At 40.5% G+C, this 24,861-nt stretch overlaps 1 protein-coding gene across 1 annotated transcript in view; it reads right to left on the bottom strand.

Annotated features, from left to right (window-relative positions):
- Window positions 1–24,861, bottom strand: part of LOC309849910 (uncharacterized protein C1orf21) — a 224,161-nt gene that overhangs the window by 93,811 nt on the left and 105,489 nt on the right. Inside the window, exon 3 of the mRNA XM_082702983.1 lies at window positions 13,671–13,765. Coding sequence (XP_082559109.1) covers window positions 13,671–13,765 — 95 coding nt within the window. The remainder of the gene's footprint in view (window positions 1–13,670; window positions 13,766–24,861) is intronic.

Raw genomic sequence — 24,861 nt, 5'->3', positions numbered from 1 at the left:
TACAACCTCCCACTCCAGCAGTGAGAAACGTGGCTCCCCAAGCCAGCCACCACTAATTAATTGTAGTGTTTTTAGAATTGTTAACTCTTAGTTCCACAGTAAAGGGGTATTGTGCTTATACAGTTACTTTTACTTACAGTTTTAATAGACTCTATTCATTTCTAAAGTTACACAGGTCAGCATGTTCCGACCCCCCCACCCCCTTGTCCCCCCTCCCCACCCAAACTTTAGTGAGGTTATTTCATGTATTTGTAATTCTGTTAGATTCCTTTATCAGTCTACATTCTACCCTGGACTCCTTGACCTCCTCAATGTTTTTATAAATTTTCAAACATTAAAGTTCACTCTCTTTTTTTGTAGCATTCTATGCATTTTGATGAATGCATAGTGTCATGTATCTACCATTATGGTATCATACAGGATAGTTTCACTACTGAACAGACCCTTAAAAACAGAGAACAAACTGGTGGTTACCAGAGTGTGGGGGATAGTGAAATAGGTAAAGGAAATTAAGAGGTACAAACTTCCACTTATACGATAAATAAGTCACAGTGATAAAAAGTGCAGTATACAGGATATAATCAATAACATTGTAGTATATTGTTGTAACAGTGTATAGGGACAGATGGGGACTGTGCTTATCCTCGTCGGCACTGAGTAATAGACAAAACAGTAGAATCAGTATGTTGTACATCTGAAACTAATACAACAATGTCAACTATACTTTTAAAAAAACCAAAAATCCCCTGTGATTCACCTTGTCACCTGCCTTTTCCCACAAGCTACTGATCTGTTTACCGCCTCTACGGTTTTGCCTTTTTCTGAATGTCATAAAGGGAGAATCACACTGTATATACCTTTCAGACTAGGTTCTTTCACTTAGCATTATGCACACAAGATATATGTTTTTGCATGAATGGTAGCTCATTCCTTTTTATCACTGAATAATATTCCATTTGTGGATGTAACCAGTTTGTTTGATCATCCGTTGAAGGACATCTTGGTGGCTTCCAGTTTTTTGGTGATTATGAATAAAGCTACTACCAATGTTCATGTAAAGATTTTTGTGTGGTCTGAGTTTTTCTTTTCTTTCTTTCTTTTTTTAAAGTACTTTATTTTTTTTTCTTTTCAAGTAATCTCTACACCCTATGTGGGGCTTGAACTCACAGCCCCGAGATCAAGAGCTGCACGTTCTATTGACTGAGTCAGCTGGGTGACCTGATCATAGCTTTTCAAATCACTTAGGAAATTATCTTAAGACTGTTATTGCTGAACACATGTTAAAACTATGTTTAGTTTTGTAAGAGATTGAGTCCATATTGCTCAGAAAAAAATTATTTCTATGTATATTAGGCATAAACAGTTATGTGATTTATGACTGATTTTATTTACTTTTACTCATTTCTGCATTTCCCAAGAATTTTTAAAGTAATTTAAGCAAGCAGCACATATTTAATCATGAAAAAGTTAATTTCAAAAGACAAGAGAATAACAGAAGTGAACCAAATCCAACATCTATGTATTGTCTATCTCATTTCACTAGGCCACCAGCTCCCAGCCAGCCGATTCTTTGGTATGAATTTACACACTGTGAGTGTTAAGACATCACATAGACTGTGAAGCATTTCACTATCATGAGATTCTCTGTTCTTTCCTAACAGCTAGTGCCTCCTGACATTCTTTTCCAGGAGAAGTCAAGAAACCTGGCTTAGCATTTGAGAAACCCAGATTCAATGTCTGTGTGGCTGTACCTTGCTTCTAATAATGAACTCTCTGCTTTGTTTCTAAGACTAGTCTTTACTTCATTTTCTAGTTCCAATCAAAAGATTCCTATCTTGTTCTGATCTAAGTACCCTCAACTGTACAAATCCATCAAGTATTTAAAAAAAAAAAGGTTTGTCTCCAATTAAGCAAGCCCTTAAATGATCAAGTTATGAGAAGAAGTCTGTCAGTAAATGAAAATCTGTAGTATAACATCACACGCTGACAGGAAAAAAAAAAATAGAGTCAGCTCATTACACTTCGGAAAGTATCGCTGTCATTACCAATTGTTTTAATTTTCAAAGGAGGAGGAAATTTGGCATCTCTTCTCATACAGAGCACCGAGGAAATAAATTAAATTAGACTTATTACGAACACAAAGCAGGCAGTTACAACGGCATCTTCATATAGCTATTATAATGCTGACATGCTAAAACAATACATCCTCCACTCTCCAAGACGATGCATGAATTTTTTATGCCTGGTTATTTATTTCCATCTTTTCTGAATGACAGGTATAGAATCCCTGGTTAGAATTACCAGGAGCTTTTTAAAAACAAATCATGGGCTTGGCAAATCCTGGATTTCTATTAATACTGGGTATGATTTGCTCACAAATAAAGTCCATAAGAAGAGCGAGACCCTTATCAAAGTCCAGACTCGGAAACATGACTGTGTCTTTTGATGTTCTCACCTCCAGGGCATAAATCATTAATTTCGAGGGAGGTTACCTCGCCGAGTTAGCCAACTGATGAGTGAAACTTACATGTGTTGGTTTTTTTTTTTTTTTAGCATCGCACAGCAGATAAGACAGAAATATGAACAACATGCAGAAAAGCCAAACCGCTGTGTTTCTGTTGTGGACGCTGTAATAGCGGCGGACGGGCCTCCAGCAGTTCCCTCACTTATTACTCATCTCCTCTCATTCCGTTGTTGAAATTGTGCTACTTGGGTAAAAAAAAATGCCCATGTTTCTGTGAGATAAATAAATCAGGGCATCAAGAACGACCGTGAGGACCAGACAGAATCAGGCTTTGAAAATGGCTCCTTTCCACTTTCTGCTGAAATATCAGGTACTGTTCCTGAAGACGAGGCCAACGATCGAACTTTAAGGTACTGTTTGTGCTTGCTCCACTTGCTCAAGTTAAACAGGGAAAGTTTCAGAGGATCCATTAGAAGCTTATCCTTTCCTAGGCAAGCGAAGGTCAAGAGTAACTATGCTCCGCCACTTTCAGCCAGCACCTGGCCTCGGAGGAAAGCATATTTAAAAGCAATCACATTTTGCAACAATGCTGAGAAAAGGGAAGCCATAATCAACACTCCCAATCTTTAAATGAGACCAAGGCAGGTCTGTTCTATTTATTCTGTAGTTACAAATGCGCAAACTGGCTAAAGCCTGTGGCTCTCTGTAAACCAGAAATTAACGTGGTGACGGAAACGAAACAAAACAAAAACAAAAAAACCCGCAGTTAAAACACACCAACTAACCAGAACACTTCATCACGCCGCATCGGCCTCCCTGCCCGCTCATTATCCATGCCCGGTCTCCCTGCTTCCTCTCACTGTTCTGGTGCTGGAAATCCCTTTCCCAACCTCATCTGCCAGTGAAAACTTGATTTCCGGCAAGGCCAGCTCTGGGAATCTGCTCAGCTCTCCCAGTAAGGGTCACCTGTGCCATGCTGCTTGTCCTCCAAGATTCTGTTAGAGACAATGCCTAGTGAGAGTGGAGTCCATTGAAATAGGGATTTATTCAAGAAATAAGTTGTACCAGGACCCCAAGACTGTTCGTCCACATATGGTCAATTCAGTGTATTATTATGGGAAAGAGGAAAAGTCATTTGAAATAGAATTTCAGTCACAGTTTGCTATGCTTGGCGTTTTACAGTGGTTGCTCTAACATCCACCTCTGATTCACCGACGTCTGTGTCAACTGAGTATACACTTGATGCCCCTTCCTCACGGGAGAATGAAGGGCACCATGAGGATATAGGCTGGCCTTCCTTGGGTTTCTACTGTAGAACAACAACGAGCCTGAGGAAGGCATCCAGGTGTCCTCTGAATGAGGAACAACAATAATCACCATCATTTGCATTCCACGTTGTGTTTACAAAGCACTTCTGTGGGCATTCTTTTATTCTCATAATGTTCTGTTCCTGAATCAGGAGCTGTGCTTCCATATGACACTTGAAACTTAGAAGGCTGATTCGACAAATCCCTCATCCTTAGAGAATTAAACTCTACTTCTGTTCTGCTCTAAAACAAATCACCCCAGTGCCAGTAGAATCTGTAAGACCTTGAATGTGCCTGGTTCCTGAAGCACAAAAAGGACGTCCTCCAAGAGAGATGAAGAGGTAGCACTCTTGCCCCTGATCGCTTCTACACCACAATAAACATAGTAAAAGGGAATGATACTACCCAAACCCTCCAGTCAAAGAGCTGTTACTCCCTTAAGAAACAAAAAGTCTGGGGTGCGTGGGTGGCTCAGTTGTTAAGCACCTGCCTTCAGCTCAGTTGATCTCACTGTCCTGGGACAGAGCCTGGTATCAGGCTCCCTGTTCAGCAGGAAGCCTGCTTCTCCCTCTCCTACTCCCCCTGCTTTGTGTTTCCTCTCTCGTTGTGTCTCCCTCTGTCAATAAAATAAAATAAAATAAAATAAAATAAAATAAAATAAAATAACTAAAAGGTTCAGGTGATCCTCTAGTTTTGCAGAAGAAACAGAGGCTGATGTCAACATCATATGCAGGAGAGAAGAGGGAATTAGAATGGGAGTCCTTGGTTCGGAAGCAGGTGAACTTTAGGGAGGGGTCTTGTGCTAATGTGACTGCTTCCGAAGCTGCTCTAGGAAGAGGCTTCTCTTGTCTAAAGTCAGATACCCTCAAACCACTCTCCATCTTCACTTTGGTTTGGGAACCTTTAGTCCTAGTGAATTTCCATAAACCAAAAATTCTCTACCTCATGTCCAGATGTCCCCCACAACCCACCCAATTCTAGCCCCAGCCTGAGCTCCAGTCCAACCTCTACCTGGAAGGACGGAGGGGAGAGAGAAGAGGTACTTCACAGATGTTGACTCTTTGTCTGGAATATCAGCTTTACTTTTTTGGGGGGTGCGGGGGGGGGTAAAGATTATTTATTTATTTATTTATTTGAGAGAGATAGCAAAAGTAGGCAGAGCAGCAGGCGGAGGGAGAGGGAGAAGCAGGCTCTCTGCTGAGCAGGGAGCCCAATGCAGGACTGATCCTAGGACCCTGGGATCACGACCTGAACCAAAGGCAGACACTTAACAACTGAGCCACCCAGGCAACCCTATCAGCTTTATTCTTGTCAGTTTATTTTACTTTATTCTTAAGATTGCTAAGAGTGTTTAAATAACTTAGGAAATTGGGACAACTCAAAGTCATGGTCTTTTGCTCTTATATTAGCTGCTCTGTAGAGTCATAGAAGTAAACACGGTTGTGTTTGTTAAAAGTGAGAGTTTAAGCTGACTCTTAGAGTGGTCCCAACTAGGAGAATGCCTTTATTGGAATGTCTATAGCTTAGTATAATAAACATTATTGATTCAAAGTTTGCAGTGTTCATTCACATAAGTTTATTTCTTTTTTTTTTTTTTTTAAAGATTTTATTTGTTTATTTGACAGAGAGATCACAAGTAGGCAGAGAGGCAGGCAGAGAGAAAGAGAGGAGAAGCAGGCTTCCTGCTGAGCAGAGAGCCCAATGGATCCCAGGACCCTGAGATCATGACCTGAGCTGAAAGCAGAGGCTTAACCCACTGAGCCACCCAGGTGCCCTCACATAAGTTTATTTCTTACAGGTATGCTCTAATATTTAGAGTAACACGGTGATTGTGGTCTTGAGCACTTAGCCTCCTGTTGACTTACAGTTATAAACGGAATCACGGACTTGTCCCCGGTTTCTGACTGCCCATCACTACAGTGCTTTGGAGAACACTGGCTGCCCACAGGGAACTTCTGGAGCTGAGGCAGGGTGACTTGCCGATTTTCGTCAGCTGGAAGCCACTGCTCCAGAGAGAGCTCTCAGTGGTTTCTGGGGCATTTCCTCTAATCAAAGATATCTCCTAATCTCCCAAGTTTTCAATTCTGGAATTGGATGCTCTGATATTCACTGGAAATCTAATGCACTGGAGAGACAGACGGAAGCTCTCACAAACTCAGCAAGCAGGAGGAGGATGTAGCCACACATAAATCTGATTCCACTCTCCTTTCATGCTAAAACATATTAGAACATTCTTTTTATAGTGTCATTTGATTGTGCTCACGAAGTGATGACTTAGACAAACACGTCTCAGACCAGTCCTCAACTCTATGGGTAAGGATGAAGTCAAAAGCTCACCCAACCGTGAGAAAGGTGATAGGGTACAGAAGAATCTCACTCATACCGAGATATCTGGAAATAGTGACTCAAAAGCCATTGTAATATAGGTAAATCTAGGAAATAAATATGAAAAAAAACCCCTCCATAATCAAAGAATTTATGAACTCCTAAGGGAGGATACTTAAGAGGGACAGATGTTAGGGAAAACAAGACAATGTTTTAGCAAATAGTAAGGGGAAGCACTTTAAAACTCAAACTGGAATGCCTTTCATTAATCAAGATATTTACTTTGGAGGAGGAAGGGACTGAATACTGCCAACTGTGGCGTAAATTACCTATTAAATTATTTATACGTAGTTAACCTACATAAATGAAGTTGGATGATCCCTAAGCTTTCTTCTACTGCCTTTTGTTAAGCAACATCAGAAAATGACAGAAAACGGAGGTTATTTAAGATAATGAGGAAAATGACATAACCCCACTTACATTACAGATTCCCAAGTAGTCAAAATCTGAGCTTTGCTATTATCATTCCCCTTTTCAAAAATTAACTTCAAATCACACAAATAAGATACTCATATTTTCTTTAAAAAATTAAAACCATTAAGTTGAAGGGTAAAAAAAACCAAAAAAATCCCCTTTTACCACCGCATACAATTCTTTCTCATCCTTCCTATGTTATCCAGCCCCACTGGTGACACGAGCCAACAATGGCATTTTCTGTGCCAGAAACCATGCTGACTTACAAGCATAGCTTCTTTAATTTTCACAATTTCCTGCTAAAGTGGGTTCAATTATCATCCCCATTTTGCAGAGGAGGAAACTGAGCTTTGGCATGAACACATCCCCATTACCCAGGTACCTACTGTTAATGGTTTGGGACACATCCACGCAGGTTTCTCTATAAATCCCTAAACATCTGTAAGCATTCACAGAAAATGTAGCGTGTTGCTCTTCTGTTTTATTAGAAAAACCTTAAATGGTGTCCCACTACACCACTTGCAGCTTTCTCCATGACAATTCCTAAAGCTCTACCTCCTGCTTTGCTAATTGCTGTCCAGTATATTATAGCTGTACCATTCTCCTACGGACAAGAATGAAGGTTAGTTCCAGTTTTTCCGTAGAAATGGTGCTGAAGTGAACAGTCTTGTGCAAGCTTCCTCTTGCACACAGATAGCTGCTTTGGGTGTATACCAAGATGTGGAAGTGCTGGGTCATGGGCGTGCATGTGCTAATTTTAATAGATTCTGCTACGTTGTCTTCCAAGATGTCGGCCATCAGCATGTGAATACTAATTTTCCTACAACCATGCCAAAATCGGATATTATCAAAGCTTCGAATTTTTGCCAGTCTAAGGAATCACGTTTTAATTTGCATTTTCCTGATTAAAATAGAAGTTATATTAGGCAATGCCATCCGGACTGGTAATTAAATGGTGAAGTGAGTTAAAGCAGGACAAGATAAAAATGTAAAGATACATTAAGCATATGATTTTATTTTAAAATACAAGGATGTTCATTTCCTTTCATCTTTTGACGTAAGAACAAGGCTTCTGCTCTAAGTAAGGGAGCCACGTACAGATGTTCCATGTGTACCTTCTGGACTAATCACACACTTATTTTTTTTTTTTATTTTTAAAGATTTCATTCATCTGTTTGACAGAGAGAGAGAGAGAGATAGTGAGAGAGGGAACACAAGCAGGGGGAGTGGGAGAGGGAGAGGCAGACTTGTGCCGAGCAGGGAGCCCGATGCGGGGCTCAATCCCAGGACCCCGGGATCATGACCTGAGCTGAAGGCAGGTGCGTAACGACTGAGCCACCCAGGCGCCCCTAACCACATCCTTATAAGCACATCTAAGACCCCCTGGTTTGGTTTCGTAACTGAAGTGAGAATGTAAAGATGTTGTGAAATAATCCAAGTGCAGAATTTAATTTTATTTAATTTAACAGCAAGCTTTTTAGTATGTGCTTTCATCAAGACTTTCTAAAGCATTTAATTTAATTTTCAATGAAACAGCTCTTCTTTCCACACTTGTGTTTCAGTGGTTTACATATTACTTAATAAATTACATAATTACAATGACATTCAACCAGTATATACAGATTTGGGAACCATCATACGGGCTCTTAGAAAACACATTTAACTGCAGGAGCACAGGCACAGAGGTGTTCTAGACAGTAGCCCAAGAGCCAATCGAGCGAGCACGCCGTGGGCGCCAGTCAGCGTCTTTCGGAGAGGGATTTATGAGAATCTTCTTATGCAGCAAGTTGGATAGAGAGTGTCTATTGTACCAGTGATGTGGAACATCTTTTCATTTGCTTATTGCCCAATATCCTCTACTGCGAACCATCTGTTTCTGTTCATTTCATGTACCTGCTTTTCTCGTGGATTATCTTTTTCTTAATTATTTATAAGCGTTCTTTAAAAACCTCATATTGATTAACCTTTTGCCTTTTAGAGGTCATAAATATTTTCTCCCAGTCTGTTGCCTATCTATTAACTACTTTTTTGTAGTTATTCTGTTTCGCAGAAGCATTTAATTTTAATCTAATGAAATACACTACTTTTCTTTCTTCTTAGCTTTTGCTATTCATTTTCTAGGTCTTTGCTAAGATTCTACACATGTTTTTTTATGTTTCTTCTAATACATCAATTGTTTTGCTCTTACAAGGCTCCAGATGAGGAACTCAAAGTTCAGAAGTTTTAGATGTTTGACCAAAATGATAAAGCTAGAAACAATGAAGGTCGGCTCTCGACGGACACATAGCTCTATCTGATCAAAGCCAATGCAACAATTTCACATCACCTTCCTGAAGAAGGAATTAAAGTCTGAGAGAAGTAAAGTGGAATATACAGATGTTTAACAATGATGAAAATTGGGACAAATGCACATCTTTGCACTGAGGATACACAAAGGACTGACCTATAAAGGATTCATCAACCTCAAAGAAGAGGCATAATCTCCTCCGTCCATAGAAACTGTGGCCAAAGGGCTTGAACAACTGGAAATCTGAACACTCCTGAGGAACTAAGTGGTGCCAACTGCTGTCACTCAGAGGTTCAGCTACTCCTGTCCACTCACTCATCCACCCATTCCAGCAAACAAAAACACACCAAACACCCAACATGTCCCAGGTGATGCTCCCAAGGTCCACACCCTCATTTTTCTCCTTTGCTAGATTCCCCCACATGGACGTTCTGCAAGTTCCTACAGCTTGGCTTACTCAAAACCAACCTCTGCATTAAGTGTGCCTTGGATTTTTATGGTCATTCAGGTCACATGCCTTCAGTCTGCTACTGGAGAGTGAGCTGTCTCGGGTGAGATTCATGCCTGAAGCACCTCTGAGTCCTCCAAAGCCTAGAGTCTAAGGACCCAGGCCATACGGGCTTTCTCTACTGGACTCATGACATTTCTGTGTGATCAGCGGTTTCACTTTCTCTCTCGTGGACTACCCTGTGATATCTTTTAAGGGTGAATGAAATGAAAGGGAGGGAAGGAAAAAACATCTTGTATTTTCATCACACCTTATCTTCCCAAGTGATTTTCCCATTTCATTTGGGGTCATTATTTATTCTTACATCTACCAGTCCTCTTCCCCCCGCTGGCACGGGCATTACTATGATCTTCCGATTCCTCTGCCTTCCTTTAACGTCTATAATATTAGCTGTTAACTCTTGTTGCTTCTACTGCAACTTTGTCCAAATCTTTTCTATTCTCTTGGCCACCATCTTGCTTCAGGTTCTCTGTCTCTTGCAAAAGCTATCATAAATGGTCTCCAACCTCGGCACCCCACACCAATTCATACAACACCCACTGCTGCCTCATAAACTTTCCTGATTCATGCTCTCACTCTTTGCTTGAAACCTTCCAAGTTCCATATGATCCATGGAATTCACTCAGACCTCTCGGCTAGACTTGAAGGCTCTACATAATATACCATTTACATTTTGGTTGTAACGTCCCACTGCTGTCCTACTGACACCTTGTCCTCCCCAATCAAACAGGACTACACACTTTTCATTAAATACACCTGCCTGGGCCGGCCTTCCTCATTCTATCCTTCGAGGCCCACCGCAAACACCAGCTTTCGTGAACAGTAGGTCCAGACACCCCAACAGACGGGATGGCTGCCTCCTTTGATAGTAGCAGCACTTTGTATTGCCTTCTTGGAATCAATCTTGTTTGCTTGATGCATTTAATCCTGTTTTATTTATAGTCCTTTGGTATTTACCTTGTATACTGCCATAAAGTACCTTAAGATAAGGGTCAGTAGTTTCCTTATTTTGTGTTTTTGGCAGAGTCTAGTACAGAGCCTTGTACCTATAGGTAATCAATCAAATATTTGTTAGAGCTGAACTGTTCTCTAAACTTTGCTGTAAGCTCTTTGAGGACAGTGACTTTAAGTATTGCTGTGTCTCTTGATACAACTAAGGGCCTTATACATAACAGGTGATTGAAACATATTTATTGAAATAACTTCCCAGTTCCAGAGCAAGATTTTTCAAAATACATGTAATACTAGCATTAACCTAAAATATTCACTTAGAAATTTCTCACCAATTAACACAAAAGAAAAAGGAAAGAAACACTGACCCTAACATTCTTTTCCTTTAATTTTATATGATAATGCCTAACTTGTACTAGGTGCTTATCATGTGCCAGACTTTGTACTCCAAGCCCTACAATGCCCATCTCATGTAGTCCTCACCCCAGTACCATGAGGCCCGGCTTTTCCCCCACTTGATGGGCAAGAGGTGCAGGGAAGTGAAGTAACTTGACCCCACACTGAGCAACTGGCAGAGCTGAGATCTGAACTCAGGCAGTTTCTGAGAGCCCACCATGGTTGTCACCATCACGGCACCCTATCTGGACTGAGTTTACTGAGCCCCTTAATTTTAACAGTCTGAGTTAAAAGAAAAAAGAAAGCTTCTAAAAATACTAAAAACAAGAACTTCTTGTCTTTTAGATTATTTTAATGGATGGAAAAATAAAGAATTGTTACATCTATTTCATCTACCTCAATGTAAGCCTCAAATTTAAGAGACCTATTTGTTTTTTCTCAAACAACATGCCAGGTCCATACTCGACTATGCATCCCAAAGGACAGAAGAGATGACAAAGATAATATACTAGCAGACTACTGAATAATCATTTAATTTTGGAAAGCTATCTAGAAAGCTCGAATCAAAGAAAACCACTTACTCCCCCTTCTCCATGCAAGTCTTTACACACTCAAAAACTCTGGTTGGTGGTCTGGACTCTGATTGGTTGGCAGACAAGGGGTGTGAGGGTTGTCACAGATAGTCTACAAGTTAGAAAAACAAAAAACAAACCCAGAAATGTCTCTCTTTTTGAATTTTCATTCAGTCTGCATAGAAGAGCACTTGTGCCAATTCTGGCCAAGTACTGGAAAAGAATATATTAGCACCACGGAGCTGAGAGACTGCGAAACTGGAGAGAAGGAAAAAGTTGTAACGGTCTTAAATATGATGAGGGCACATTGAGGAAAAAGTCGCACACTGTAAGATATGAGTCGTTGCTTCCCTTAGGGTTTCGGAGATACAAGTATGCTAATCAGGGATGGACTCCAGTGTCAGATCCAAGGAACACCACTGCCAGCCCAATCACCAGTGTCTCTTCCTCCAATGGAAATATTAAAGATGAGATTTATTAACTCCAGATGAAATTATATGAAGCAAGGACAAAGTCTGATCTTTAGTAAAACGAAGTAGAAAAATACCAATTGATGCTTCAACTCCTTGGGTCATTTATTTATCTGCTCAAAGTTAGAAAAAATGAATATAAAAAGTCAGATCACAGTAACTCACACTATTAGTCATAGCTACTGTTTTCTAGATCTAAGTGCTAATGTTAAAAACAGACCATATGTATGATGAATTTCTGTGACTCAAGCAATACGTTAAGATCCAAATCCCATTTATGAAGCAAAATTTCATTACAGAGTATTTCCACTCTTTCATAATGATCTAAAGTACATAGTTGTTAGTGATTTCAGTATTTCAAGGTGTAGATCAGATGTTCAGAGAAGAACAGAGGAGAAAAGAATTAGCCCATTATGTTCAATAATGTATCATGGAAAATGACAGCCTGAAATACTCACGAGCACTGGCCAACCCCCTCTGCTGTAGCAGAAAGCACAAAAACAAAAACAAAGCACATAATGGAAAAAGGAGTTTAAGTTCAAGTGAAAACACCTTATGACGTTTTAAGCTTCTTAAAAATATATCCACTCAAACATGAAAAACAGAGCAAATAACTAACCCCAAAATAAAAGGCAAAAACCATGTTGCTCTAACACAACTGAATAAATGCACATTCATAACAGTTTTTAACGTTTTTTAAGAAATCAGCGAAAGCGGCATTAACTAAACGTTTTCACAGAGATGGAACATTAAGTTTTAATACATCTACTGAATTGCATGAGAAAACTTTGTTTCAGACCACCGCAGCTCTCACATTCACTCAAAAGCCCCAATACCCTTAACACCGTGAGGGTGAAGTGCCGACAATTTCGGTAGGGACCCTTTTTTTTTTTTTTAAGATTTTTATTTTAAGCATTAGGTTTGATATATGGAAAAAGTAATGATGAGATGGGATTTATATTTATGTAGGTAAATTAGAAAATGAAATTCAGAGCTGGACAGAGTGATATAAAAGTGATATAAAATATAAATATAAAATGATCAAGTTATATAAAATAGAAATTATGGCCAACCAGGCTCAGATTAAAAAACTTATGAGAGATCTCAGCCTATAACTTACGAAGAGAGAGAGAGAGAGAAGCTAAGAGAATGTCAGTCAGTTTTGTAATTTAGGTTAATTTTGTTTCAGATTTTAGAGAAGAATTGTACCATTAAATGTGAAACTTCTCAAGCACTATTTCTTAGGTGCCTTCAGTATAATTCATTATGACCTCATAATTTTGTAATATTTCCCAACATATTTGAAACTTCAGGGACAGCATATTTTAATATTGGAATTAAACTGAGAAAGAAGTTTGTTTCAAAATAATTTTCACTTTACTTGCTTCCAACATTAATTTGTTATTATAGTAGTTACAGAAATCTCTACCCAGGGGATTGATGACCTGCTCTACGAAATGGACATTATGCAAGCATGGTAGAGACCTATCTTAAAAGTACATCCTTTTCCTCTCCAAGACAACTTTATCCACAACCCTCCGTGTCCTGAGTAATGAAGCTTAGCTGTTCATTCGATGAGTGGAAGAGGTGGAGAAAAAGAAAAACATCTATGAGTCCTCCCCCCAATAAATCTCAATCCTACTTCACGCCTTTTCCTTCACAGTTAACCATTTTAAGACGCTAATAATTTTACCATATTTCCCCCTGGAGTGTTCCCTATCAAGATTAAAAAAGGGCTTATTCAGGAACAAACAGGATACAGGAGTGATGGAGTGGCTTCCAGGCAAGCTATAAATAGCAACAGTATTTTCAAGAAATCTTGTGCCGGTGTGTAAGTTATAGCTGAAACAGGCAGTGCAGATTTTATTACAATGGTGTCACCAAAATTCACTGTTATATGAGAAATGCAATCTTACCAAGTTTTCTTGGTTCCTGGCTGCTATTTTCTGCTCCTCTTCTGCCCCATTTTTCATGTACTTGACCTCTTCCACCGGTTTGATCCTATACTCGTCTGAGCACCAAAAAAAGAAAAGACATTTTATAACTTTTTCACAACAGTAGAAAAGTGTCACTGAGAAAAGCCCCCAGGAGCGTAATTTGTCAGAGCCCTTTCCCTGCAGCCTTCAATGTGGTTCATTTGAAACAATCCGGAAGACGCTTAACCAGCCTCTTTCTAGAAGGTGCTCTCCTCTGCCCATTGGAAAGAGCCCGGCACCATGAAGGCAGCTAATGAACATGGCATTGCCTGGTCCCTTCATAGAGAGCAAAGGGCAGCAGAGGAAACAGAAGTTATTCTGCCTTTAAAGACTATCTGGAACTGGCACATAACAGGGCACTTCACATAATGGTCTAAGGAAGTTTCTTCTCCATGAGAACATTAGTTCAAAATGTCTGTGGCAGTAACTTTTAGCAAGACACACACACCTTAATTTCCCTCTTTTGCAAAAACGAAATATTGCTTAAGACTAAAGAGTTTAAGAAGAATAAATGAAACAAGATGGGATTGGGAGGGAGACAAACCATAAGTGACTCTTAATCTCACAAAACAAACTGAGGGTTGCTGGGGGGAGGGGGGTTGGGAGAAGGGGGGTGGGGTTATGGACATTGGGGAGGGTATGTGCTTTGGTGAGTGCTATGAAGTGTGTAAACCTGGCGATTCACAGACCTGTACCCCTGGGGATAAAAATATATGTTTATAAAAAATAAATTAAAAAAGAAAAAAGACTAAAGAGTTTAATTGACCAAAAAATAGATACCAAAAATAGGGGACTGAAATTTTCCTACTTGTGATCCCCATATTAAATATGGAGCAGTCTGCAATCACTTCATACACTACACACATGTGTGCATATGTGCATGCACGTGTGCACAAACACACCCGTGTGCGCGCACGCAAACACACACACACACACACACACACACACACACACACACACACACTTTAATCTCCGTACAGTCAGAGGCATAGGAAGAGCCACAGAATTTAAGGGAGCTCATAGGTATATCACTGCAGACTGGAGAGGTTGTGGGCCTGTAGGTAATGGGATCTCGACTTCCCAACAGCCAGAGAGAGAGAGTACAATAAATCTCAGTCTCGTATATAGCACAGGACAAACTCTGGAGAACATACAGCTACAGCTCTTCTCCAGGGCAGCAGTCTGGGAATGACGATGATGCTTCTGTCGGATTCCCGTCAACAGGAAAAAACTTGGGAACCCTAAGGTCCAAATAGGTGTGACTTCGAGTCATCTCTAATTTGTTGGAAAAATCACAGAAATTGTGCAAGTGGAAAATGCCACGGTTGCCTAGCATAGGCATGGAATAGTGCCCATGATGGTCGACCTGAAAGACAGACGTTTATCGCCAAGGGAGTCTGCATTTCAGTCCAGGAAGTTGTAATGTAATAACCGTCAACACACTACCTCCTTCCCCCAAGAGGTTTGCTAAAGTAACATTTCCCCAAGTAATTGTACTATTCAAATATTTCTCAAAATGATCATCCTTAGGAAAGTAGTACGCTTGCTTGTATCTGAATAAAGATTCTGTGGTCATGGCTAAGCCAATTGTTTTATTCCACCTGACAATTCAAGGTAGTTATTGATTCTGCTTCTTTCTGAAGAAATTAGGAAGACCAGTATGAGGTTACAGTAATGAGCCCTTCAGGAATACGCAGTCCTAAATACCTAAATGTATTAACTAGTTAATTGGTGAGCTCTGATCCACAGTCACAACACAGAAGAATTTCACATTCCAATTTGGCTTCCAGAGGAAAAAAATGAAAGTAAATGAACAAAATGGACACATTTAATTAAGGATTACTTACTCAGAAGTTAGAAAAGCACTTGTTAATTACAAAAAAAAAAAAAGACATCGACAAATTATGCCTCCAATATAATTACACAGAGATAAAAATAAAGGTTAAAAAGAAAAAAAGCTAGAGATGAGCCTCCCTAACTTCAATTTGGGGCGTTAATATTTATAAGCCATGGTTCACTTGGATAAATACTAACATTTCACTGGACTGAACTGTGATCTTAATTACTTCTGGTCTCTATTTACATATAAATTATACAGACACGCACATAGCTTTTAAACCTAATTTCAGTGGATTTCTATGACTGTCTGTAGGATGCTACCCCTCAGGTGATAGCACAAGGAAAGCACATTATTTTAGGACCTAAGCAGAACTTCTGAAAGATGGTACTTTGCCCACCGCATGGCCACGGGTCTGTCCCGGAGAAGACCGACCCTTGCCTCGTCCCTTCCCCTCACCCACTAAGCCATGGCCCCCAGGCCACACTCTCTGGGCCGTCCAGCAACATTCCGTCTTCATTTGCAACTGAATTGAAAGTAGTAGACAACCTATTAATATTTTCCTAATATATTTCTTCAACGAAATGGGAAACCCGCTGGCGACATGACTTTCAAAGCAGCATTATCCCAAATACAGGCTTTTTTTTTTTAAACATCAAGGCAGAATCATCATCAATTCAGAAAGAGGACAGGTTTTAGCGTGTCATTAACAACCACGGCTGGCTGGCCGATGCGGAACACAAAGAAAGAAAAAACAAACAGCCACGAACGACTACAAAGCCAGACCTATCATTATTACTTACACAACACACTGCACAAAATCCATTGTGGTATAAAAGAACAACAAAAAAGCCAGCAAGACCCTTCAATAAACCACAATTTGTACAAAGCAAATACTTTAAAAAAAAAAAAAAAGGTCTGTTACATTTCTCAGAGGCTGGGAATGAAGCTGTCCATCTGGAAACAGACAACTCATCAACAAACGTGTCACACATTTCCATGGCGATGCAGCCGTCGGGAACAGCACTTGCCAGCAAGCCTCAGCGCCGACGGATGGAGCGTTTCGGGTTCTGACAGCGCACCAGCCAGGCAAAAATCCCGTTTTCCTTTGTTTAAGGCACAGGGGAGTCAGTGTAGGACTCTGGGCCACCTTCATCTAAGCCCCACACTGGAGGCAATTAGCACAGCCACTGGTAGAAGCCAGAACGTCCTGGCATCGGACAATATGCCAACTTGATTAAGAGGAGGGAGAGGCAGGACCATCTTCCTCTGGCTCCCTCACACCTGTTCACAATTTTTCTTTTCTTCCTGTTGATCTTGTCAGGTGGCCTATTAAAATGCACGTCAGGAACAGGAGGCTGACACCCTGTTCCGAACCCGTTCCCCCTTCTCTCTATGTAAACAGTCGAAAGCTGCGCTAGTCAAAATAATTCTGGGGTAAAAGCAATGCACTGGTGATATTTTTAGCATTTTATTCCCCATCCTACATCAGAGAGGGGCCGGATTGTTTTTGCGATGGCTCTGGCATGAAGATACCGTTTCCCACCAAATCTGTGGGCTTCATTTTGATGTACAGTTCATATATATATATATATATATATACATATATATATATATATTGTGTGTGTGTGTATTTGTATGTGTATACAGTATTAGAGCTTTTAGAGCTAGGAAGGGATCGGCCGGCGGTACATGCTTTAGGCAGTATGGACTCATCCCATTTTCTGGATCCTGTCAATTCTTCCGTCATCAACAACTCACTGGCCCTATCCTAATTCTCCCAAGTTTTGCCATAAGTTTTACCTTTATAATCAAGCCAACGGGCTTTCAGATGAGGCTGTTAGATGGAGAGAAGTGCTGGAGTGAGTTTATAATGCCAGAATTATTAAAAAAAAAAAAAAGTGAAGTTTTCACAGATGTATACATTAGATGGGGAAGGAAGAAAGCCAGAATGCCTTATATGCTATTCTCTCTAGCAAGAAGGGATCTTACAGTTGTTTGCTAAAATGGTGAAATTTGCATCTGCTTTCATACCTTCTTGCCCAGTCTTCTTTTGATCAATGACACAAATGTGGTAATAAATTTGTTTTCCAGGACTGTTCCAATTTAAAAAATTCTGTGTTAATGTCCGTGTTAACGTCCTCATATTAAGAATGTCCAACATCTGGGCATCTTAACTGAACGCTCTGGATTGCCTCTTTATCCAGAATCTGCATGAAGATTCTCTGGTAGACAATTATGATATGCTCGGGAGAACATGAGAGCTTGGGAAAGATACTGCAAGAAGTATTTATAAACATAAGCCACTGGAAAGAAAACAACTATACTAACCTTACGGCAGACACTTGTTCCTCTGGGGTTCCTCCCATTGAATAGCCTATCTCCCAAACTAACTAAATTTGAGCCTTAAAATCCCAGTACAACTTCAAATTCTTGCTTAGGATCTTTATTTCCTTACTTGGTAGGTTTTTTCAAGAAGCAAGTATTCATAATGGCTAAAAGCTTGGCTTCTAGAGCCGGAATGCCTAGCCATACAACCCTGGGCAAGTTACTCATCCTTTCTGTGCCCTGATTTCTTCATTGGTAAATTGGGAATATCTACAGTACCTAATCTCACACACAGAGTCACATGAATTAATACATGAAGACAGTGCCTTGTCTATAGTAAACACTCCATATATGTTAGCTGCTGCTTTTGAAAGCTCTGCTGGTTCTGCAGGGAATATTATTCCTAACGTACAAAATCCATCAAGATACAAAAAGAAAAGGTATAATATAAACATCACTAATTAATTAAACCAAAAATTGTGACCTAACTGCATTAACAAATGAAGAGAGAGGAAATGAGAAGGGGATTTATGATCCATTTATCATCCATAATAAGGCTTCAGTGTTTTTTCAGCCATGCACCTGTATTACTTTAATCAAAATACTAACTAAAGTACCATATTACTTCAGTTAGAATAATTTTGAAAGAATAATAAACAACTTCTATGACTGAGAAAAGAAAAGTGATCATTATTTAAGTGAAAACAGGGGTACAACAAAATGGCACCCCTCTATCTTCCCTTATGTCTTCATTCAACAGTTGCCATCGGCACCACCCTGGCATAGCCTACCTTGAGGGCCAAGAGCAACAAGTGGGATCCCAACTAAAAACAGGCAGAATGACTGTTTTCCAGCCAGAAGAGTAAAGGCGGCTCTACAAACAAGCAACTGTAGAAGGAAAACCCTTTTCTGGAAGGACAAAGAGGCAAGACTCTCTGAAACTACAAACCAAAGATGGATCTGTGGGTCAAGTGCCGTGGGAAGACATGTCTTCTCACTTCGGGAGACTCCAGCTCACCCGCGGCACCTGCTTCCACTGGTTCCACTCAACAAACATCATGTACCGTCCGCTGGGTGCTAAGCCCTGGTCTTTCTCAGGCGTTCATCAGGCGTAGTGGACTACGCCTGTGTTGTTACTCAAACTGTCTGGCACACAGAAGGTGTTTAATAAAGTCTTCTTTAAAAAAGAGAGAAGAAAGCAGAGAGCTGACTTTAGTTCATACATGAATAACTATTTCCCTTAATCAGTGAATGCTTCAGTCCTGTTTGTCTCAGGGTTACATTTTTTTTTTTTTTTCTGCTAGATTTTCCAAGGAAGAAAAAGCATCTCTAAATGAAAAGAAAAAAAAAATCCCCTTCTTTGCATTTTTTTTTTTGCATCCAATTGCAATGGGTGTGAAACTGCTTTCAAGTCCATTTTTGGTTTATGGATGTCCTCAATGTGACATTGAGGGTGTCACATAAAACAGTGCCTTGTCTATAGTAAGTACTCAATATATGTTAGCTAAATATTTGTTATTATATGTTAGCACATTGCTAAAAATGTACCTGAACTATACAGGCACATCACAGATGTAATGTGGGTTCAGTTCCAGACCACTGCCATAAAGCAAATATGTTATAAAGTCAGTCAAATAAATGTTTCGGTTCCCCACGAAGATATAGAGATTGTTTATACTATATGATAGTCTATTAAGTACACAATAGCATTAGGTCTAAAAAATCCAATGTACATACCTTAAACTTAGAAATACTTTATTGCTACCCATAACACTTTCTGCTGGGTTCATGGGGTATAGTGGAAGCAACACAATTTTTCAATATTAGAAACAATTAAGGAGGAATAAGTTTAGATCATTTGCCAAAACAGCAATCAATATGTTTCCTGCAATTTGACTTCAAGGGCCCTACCATAAAGAAACTGTATCCCAAAGATTACAGGCGACGTCCATATTTGGGTGGAGGTCAAGGAAGTCCAACCAAAAGAACTGGATTGACTAAATGTGACAAATCCGGACTGAACAAACGTTCTTTGTAAAAGGGCTACTTTGGAGATTATGATTCTGACTTTGGAGGCACTATGTGATTGGCAGTGGAAGGAATTACATGTAAAATTCCTAAAATATGTATTGACGTTTGAAAAATAATAAATAAAAATAAAAATACTTCATTGCTAAAAAATGCTCATCATCATCTGGAGCTTTTAGCAAATCAGAATCTTTTTATGAGTGGAACTCGATGTTGATGGCTGCTGACTGATCGGGGTGGTGGCTGCTGAACTCTGGGTTAGCTTAGGCAATTTCTTAAAATAAGACAGCAGAGAAGACTGCCACCTCAAAAGCAACGTCCTTTCATGAACAAGTTCTCTGTAGCATGCAATGCTGCTTGACAGCATTTTATACACAAGTAGAACTTCTTTCAAAATCAGAGTCGATCCTCTCCAACACTGCTGTTGTCAACTAAAGCTATGTAATATTCTATCTATCCACACATCTACCCAACCATCCATCTGTCTATGTATTTATCTATCCAACCATCCATCCACCTATGTGTCTATCTAATCATCCATCCATCCAGCTACATGTCTATCCATCGCATCCATCCATCCATCCATCCATCCATCCATCCATCCATCCATCCATCCATCCATCCATGTATAAATGTATCTATCCATCCATCCATCCATGTATATATGTGTCTATCTATCCATCCATCCACCCTTCCTCCCATCTATGTATCTATGTACCAGTCTATGAATCCATCCATCCATCCATCCATCTTTTGTTGTCATTTCAACAGGCTTCACAGCATCTTCACCAGGAGGAGATTCCATCTCAGGAAAACACTTTGCTCATTCATAGTAAGCAGCTCCTTAGCCACTCAACTTTGATCATGAGATTGTAGTAATTCAGTCCCATCGTAAGGCTCCATTTCGAATTTTAGTTCTCTTGCTATTTCACCACATCTGCAGTCACTTCCTCCTCTGAAGTCTTAAGCCCCTTTCTAAGTCATCCGTGAGGACTGCAATCACTTTTTCCGAAATCCTGTTCCTGTTGGCATTTAGACCTCTTCCATGAATCACATAGGCTCTTAATGGCATCTAGAATGGAGAATCCTTTCTGGAAGGCTTTCAGCTTACTTTTTCCAGATCAGAAAAACCATCTCTCTATGGGAGTTACAGCCCTATGAAATGTATTCCTTAAGTGATAAGACTTGAAAGTCAAAATTATTCCTTGATCCACAGACTGCAGAATGGATGTGTTAGCTGACATTAAAAACAACATTCGTCTCATTTTATGTCTCCACTAGAGCTCCTGGGTGAGCAGGTATAACGTCAATGAGTGCTAATATTTTGAAAACAAAAACAAAAACTTTTTTTTTCTGAGCAGATTTCAATAATGGGCTTAAAATAATAAACATGTTATAAACAGATGGGCTTGTCATCCAAGATTTGTTGTTCCATTTCTAGAGCACAGGCTGAGTATATTTAGCATAGTTCTTAAGAGCCAGGGATTTTCGGAATGTGAAATGAGCACTGGCTTCAACTTCAAGTCACCAGCTGCATGAGTCCCTAACAAGAGTCACCCTGTCCCTGGAAGCTTTGAAGGCAGGAACTGACTTCTCCTCTCTAGCTATGAACGTGCTAGCTGGCACCCAGAAGGCTGTCACATCTACACTGGAAATTTGTTGTATCGTGTAGCCACCTTCATTGATTATCACAGCTAGATCTTCTGGATAACTTGGCACAGCTTCACCATCAGCGCCTGTGGCTTCCTCCTGCACTTTTGTTATGAAGATGGCTTCTCTCCTTATGCCTCACATCATGAACTAACTTCTGCTAGCTTCCAACTTTTCTTCTGCAGCTTCCTCAGTCTTCATAGAATGGAAGAGAGTTAGGGTCTTGCTCTGGATTAAGCTTTGGCTTAAGGGAATGCTGCGGCTGCTTGGATCTTCTATGCAAACCACTCCAACTTCCTCCATCACAACAGTAAGGCTGCTACACTTATCATTTGTGTGTTCCCCGGAGTACAGCACTTTTAATTCCCTTCAAGAACCTTTCCTTTGCATTCACGATGTGGCTATGTGGTGCAAGAGGCCTGGCTTCCAGCCTATCTTGTCTCTTGACGTGCCTTCCTCCTAAGCTTAAGCACTTTCAGTGTTTGATTTCAAGTGAGAAACCTGTGACTCTTCCTTACACTCAAAGACTTGGAGGCCACTGTTGGGATATCCACTGCCCCAATTTCAATATTGTGTCTCAGGGGCTAGGGAGGCCCAGGGATGGGGAGGGACGTGGGGGATATCCCCCATTGATGGCTGGTCAATAAAGCACTCAGAATACACACAGCATTTACCGATGACATCCCCATCGTACATGGGTGTGGCCTGTGGTGCCCCAAACAATGACAAATAGTAACATCGAGATCACTGATCACATATCATCATGACAAACATAATAATAATAACGATGAGGTTTGAAATATTCCAAGAATTACCAGAATGTGACCCAGAGACACAAAGTGAGCAAATGCTGTTGGAAAATGGTGCCAACAGACTTGCTGGAGGCAGGGTTGCCACAGACCTTTGATTTGTTAAAAAAAAAAAAAAAATCTGCAAAGTGCAAAGTGCAATAAAGCACAATAAAATGAAATGAAGCATGCTTGTATCTCACTGGGCTCTGCTTCTGAACTTGCCTCACCCCTCCTGTCATCCTCTTCTTACAACATATTTTGTGTTTCTTATTTTTGCAGCAGTGGGTCTGGGCCTGATATCTGCTGGGTTGAATAGAATTTTGTTACAGAGGCACTGCAGAGCAGAGAAGAGTGAAAACTTTGATGACTTCAGCATAGCTAACCCTCCTGCACTTCTAAACCCTCCCCCTCTTGAGAGCTCGTACTGGGTGTATCTAAGAAGCTGCTGTGTGCTAGGTTCTGTGACAAGCAATGCAGGGGTTACGGATGTAGCTGGAAGTGCCAAGAAGAACTGGCTGTCTGGAGGGGAAGGTTCATGCTCTCAGCGCCCCTGTCCTATCCTATCCGAAGCACATTCCTCAGCACGCACAGACTGACCCCATTCCACTCGGCCATTCCTCACCAGGGCTGATTCTAAATCTGGAACAATCTTAGGCAAGCCAGAGACCGGGTTGAAGGTGCTCATAGACCATTATCCATTCTCTGAGTCAGGCAGTTCCTTAGTGATAATTACTGTACCTTGCTTGTAGAAAGTGATTTTGCCCTCTCCAATGTAATTATTATTAAGCAATTTCTAGGGTAATTATAAACTGCCCATTCTAAATGTTTTGAACATTTCAAAACAAGGCTTTGGTACATTTAATAGAAAACACTCTCAGTTCTTTTCAAATCCACCTAATAAAGGGAAAGTGATTTCAAATTAAGATTGTTTGACACATTATGTGCTAATGATCTAAAAATAGGAGTTGTTCAAAAGTAACAAGCAAGAAAATTAAATGTTTAGGCTTTATATGTGTGGAGAATAGACATGGAGAGGTCTGGCCCTGGGGGGTTCTACTAGGGGAAGTAGGAATATTGTACATATTTGTACATATCTCCCATGATTTCAAAATCCCCACACGTTAATGTCACAAAGAGCAATTCTCCTAGGCCTACTGTATCCTCATTCTCTAGTGAAACCTAATGCTTGCTTGTATTTGAAAACCAGAGAGAAAAGGCCTTGGGGGGTGCTGATTCCATTTAGTCTGGCTTCAGTGGTATAAAACTCATTTCAGCACCCTTGTCCATAAAGGGTACTATCCTTTCCAAAAATAGGCAACGAATTGAAGGGTGGAAGTGGTACCTAGTTTTTATTTTAGTTTGAGGACACCGAGCATTTTTCCATGTGTTGATATCAGTCATTTGTACTTCCGTCTATGCGAAGCATCACTTTGTATCTGTTGCCCTTTTTTTCTTATTGGAGTTATATTGTTTTTCTTACTGACTGCTATGAGCTCTTTGAAAACTAAACCTATTTAGGACACACTTCTGGACTAAAACGGTCTGGGCAAAAACACCCTTGATTTCAGTTTGGACATGGGAAAGTGGAAGGAACTAGTGGCTTTCTGTCTTGGAGTCAAGTGTGGGGGTATCCTGTGCTGCTTTTCTGTGTTTTTTTCCTTCAGCATATTTACTGGGCACCTACGATCTGCCAGAGAATATACTGTTCAGTCCTGGGCATTATGTCTAGGAGGAGAAAGCGTCCCTGTTCTGAAGAGCGCACAGCCTCTTCTGGAGGAGTGGGTGAGGAAGACACAGGAAAATAGGAAAGGAAGGACACAGTCTCTATAGCTATGTATGGGGTGGTTGTGATAAAAGGGAGATAAAAGGGTGAGACCCGCTAAGAAAGCCTGGGGAGAGCCTTGGAGGAGGTGACATATCTCAGTAGAGTCCTGAGGAACACTAGTGTCGGGAGGAAGGACAAGTTCAGGCAACAGGCCGGTGAGTACAGAGGCCCAGTGAGGCAAATGGGAACTACAAGCAATTCAATATGGCCGACATGAAGCATTCCAGGGGGGCACAATAATGTTAAGAGCTGATAGGACCAGTCCAGGAAGACCTGATATGCAAGTCCCACTGAAGGGTCAGCCTCTATTCTGAATTGAATGGTGGTAGACTCGCTGCCCCAGTGCCCAGCACTGAGGCCACCAGGTCAACTATCTGTCCTTTGGACTGTCCTTAACCATCTCTTCTGAAGAGTCTCCAACCACCGTAATCCAAGGCTTTCTGCCTCTCTCTGAAAGAAGCTGCAGCAAAGGAAGAATGAATGTACATCTTGAAATGGGCCAGTTGGTAGAGGAAGGTTAGGAAGAACACAAAAGTAAGACAGGGAAAGAGCCAGAGAGAGAATTCATAGAGAGTTTTAAGACAGTGGAGTCTTTATCTTGGATTCAGCTGATGGATGCTGGTGGGGCACTGGTGAGGCATCAGTGGGGCACCCCATATGCCAGAATGTTTC

This window comes from Mustela nivalis (genome assembly GCF_964662115.1).
Source record: "Mustela nivalis genome assembly, chromosome: 16".
NCBI classification, from domain to species: domain Eukaryota; kingdom Metazoa; phylum Chordata; class Mammalia; order Carnivora; family Mustelidae; genus Mustela; species Mustela nivalis.
The sequence above is the reverse complement of the archived record's forward strand: the minus strand, read 5'-3'. Positions and strand labels throughout refer to the sequence as shown.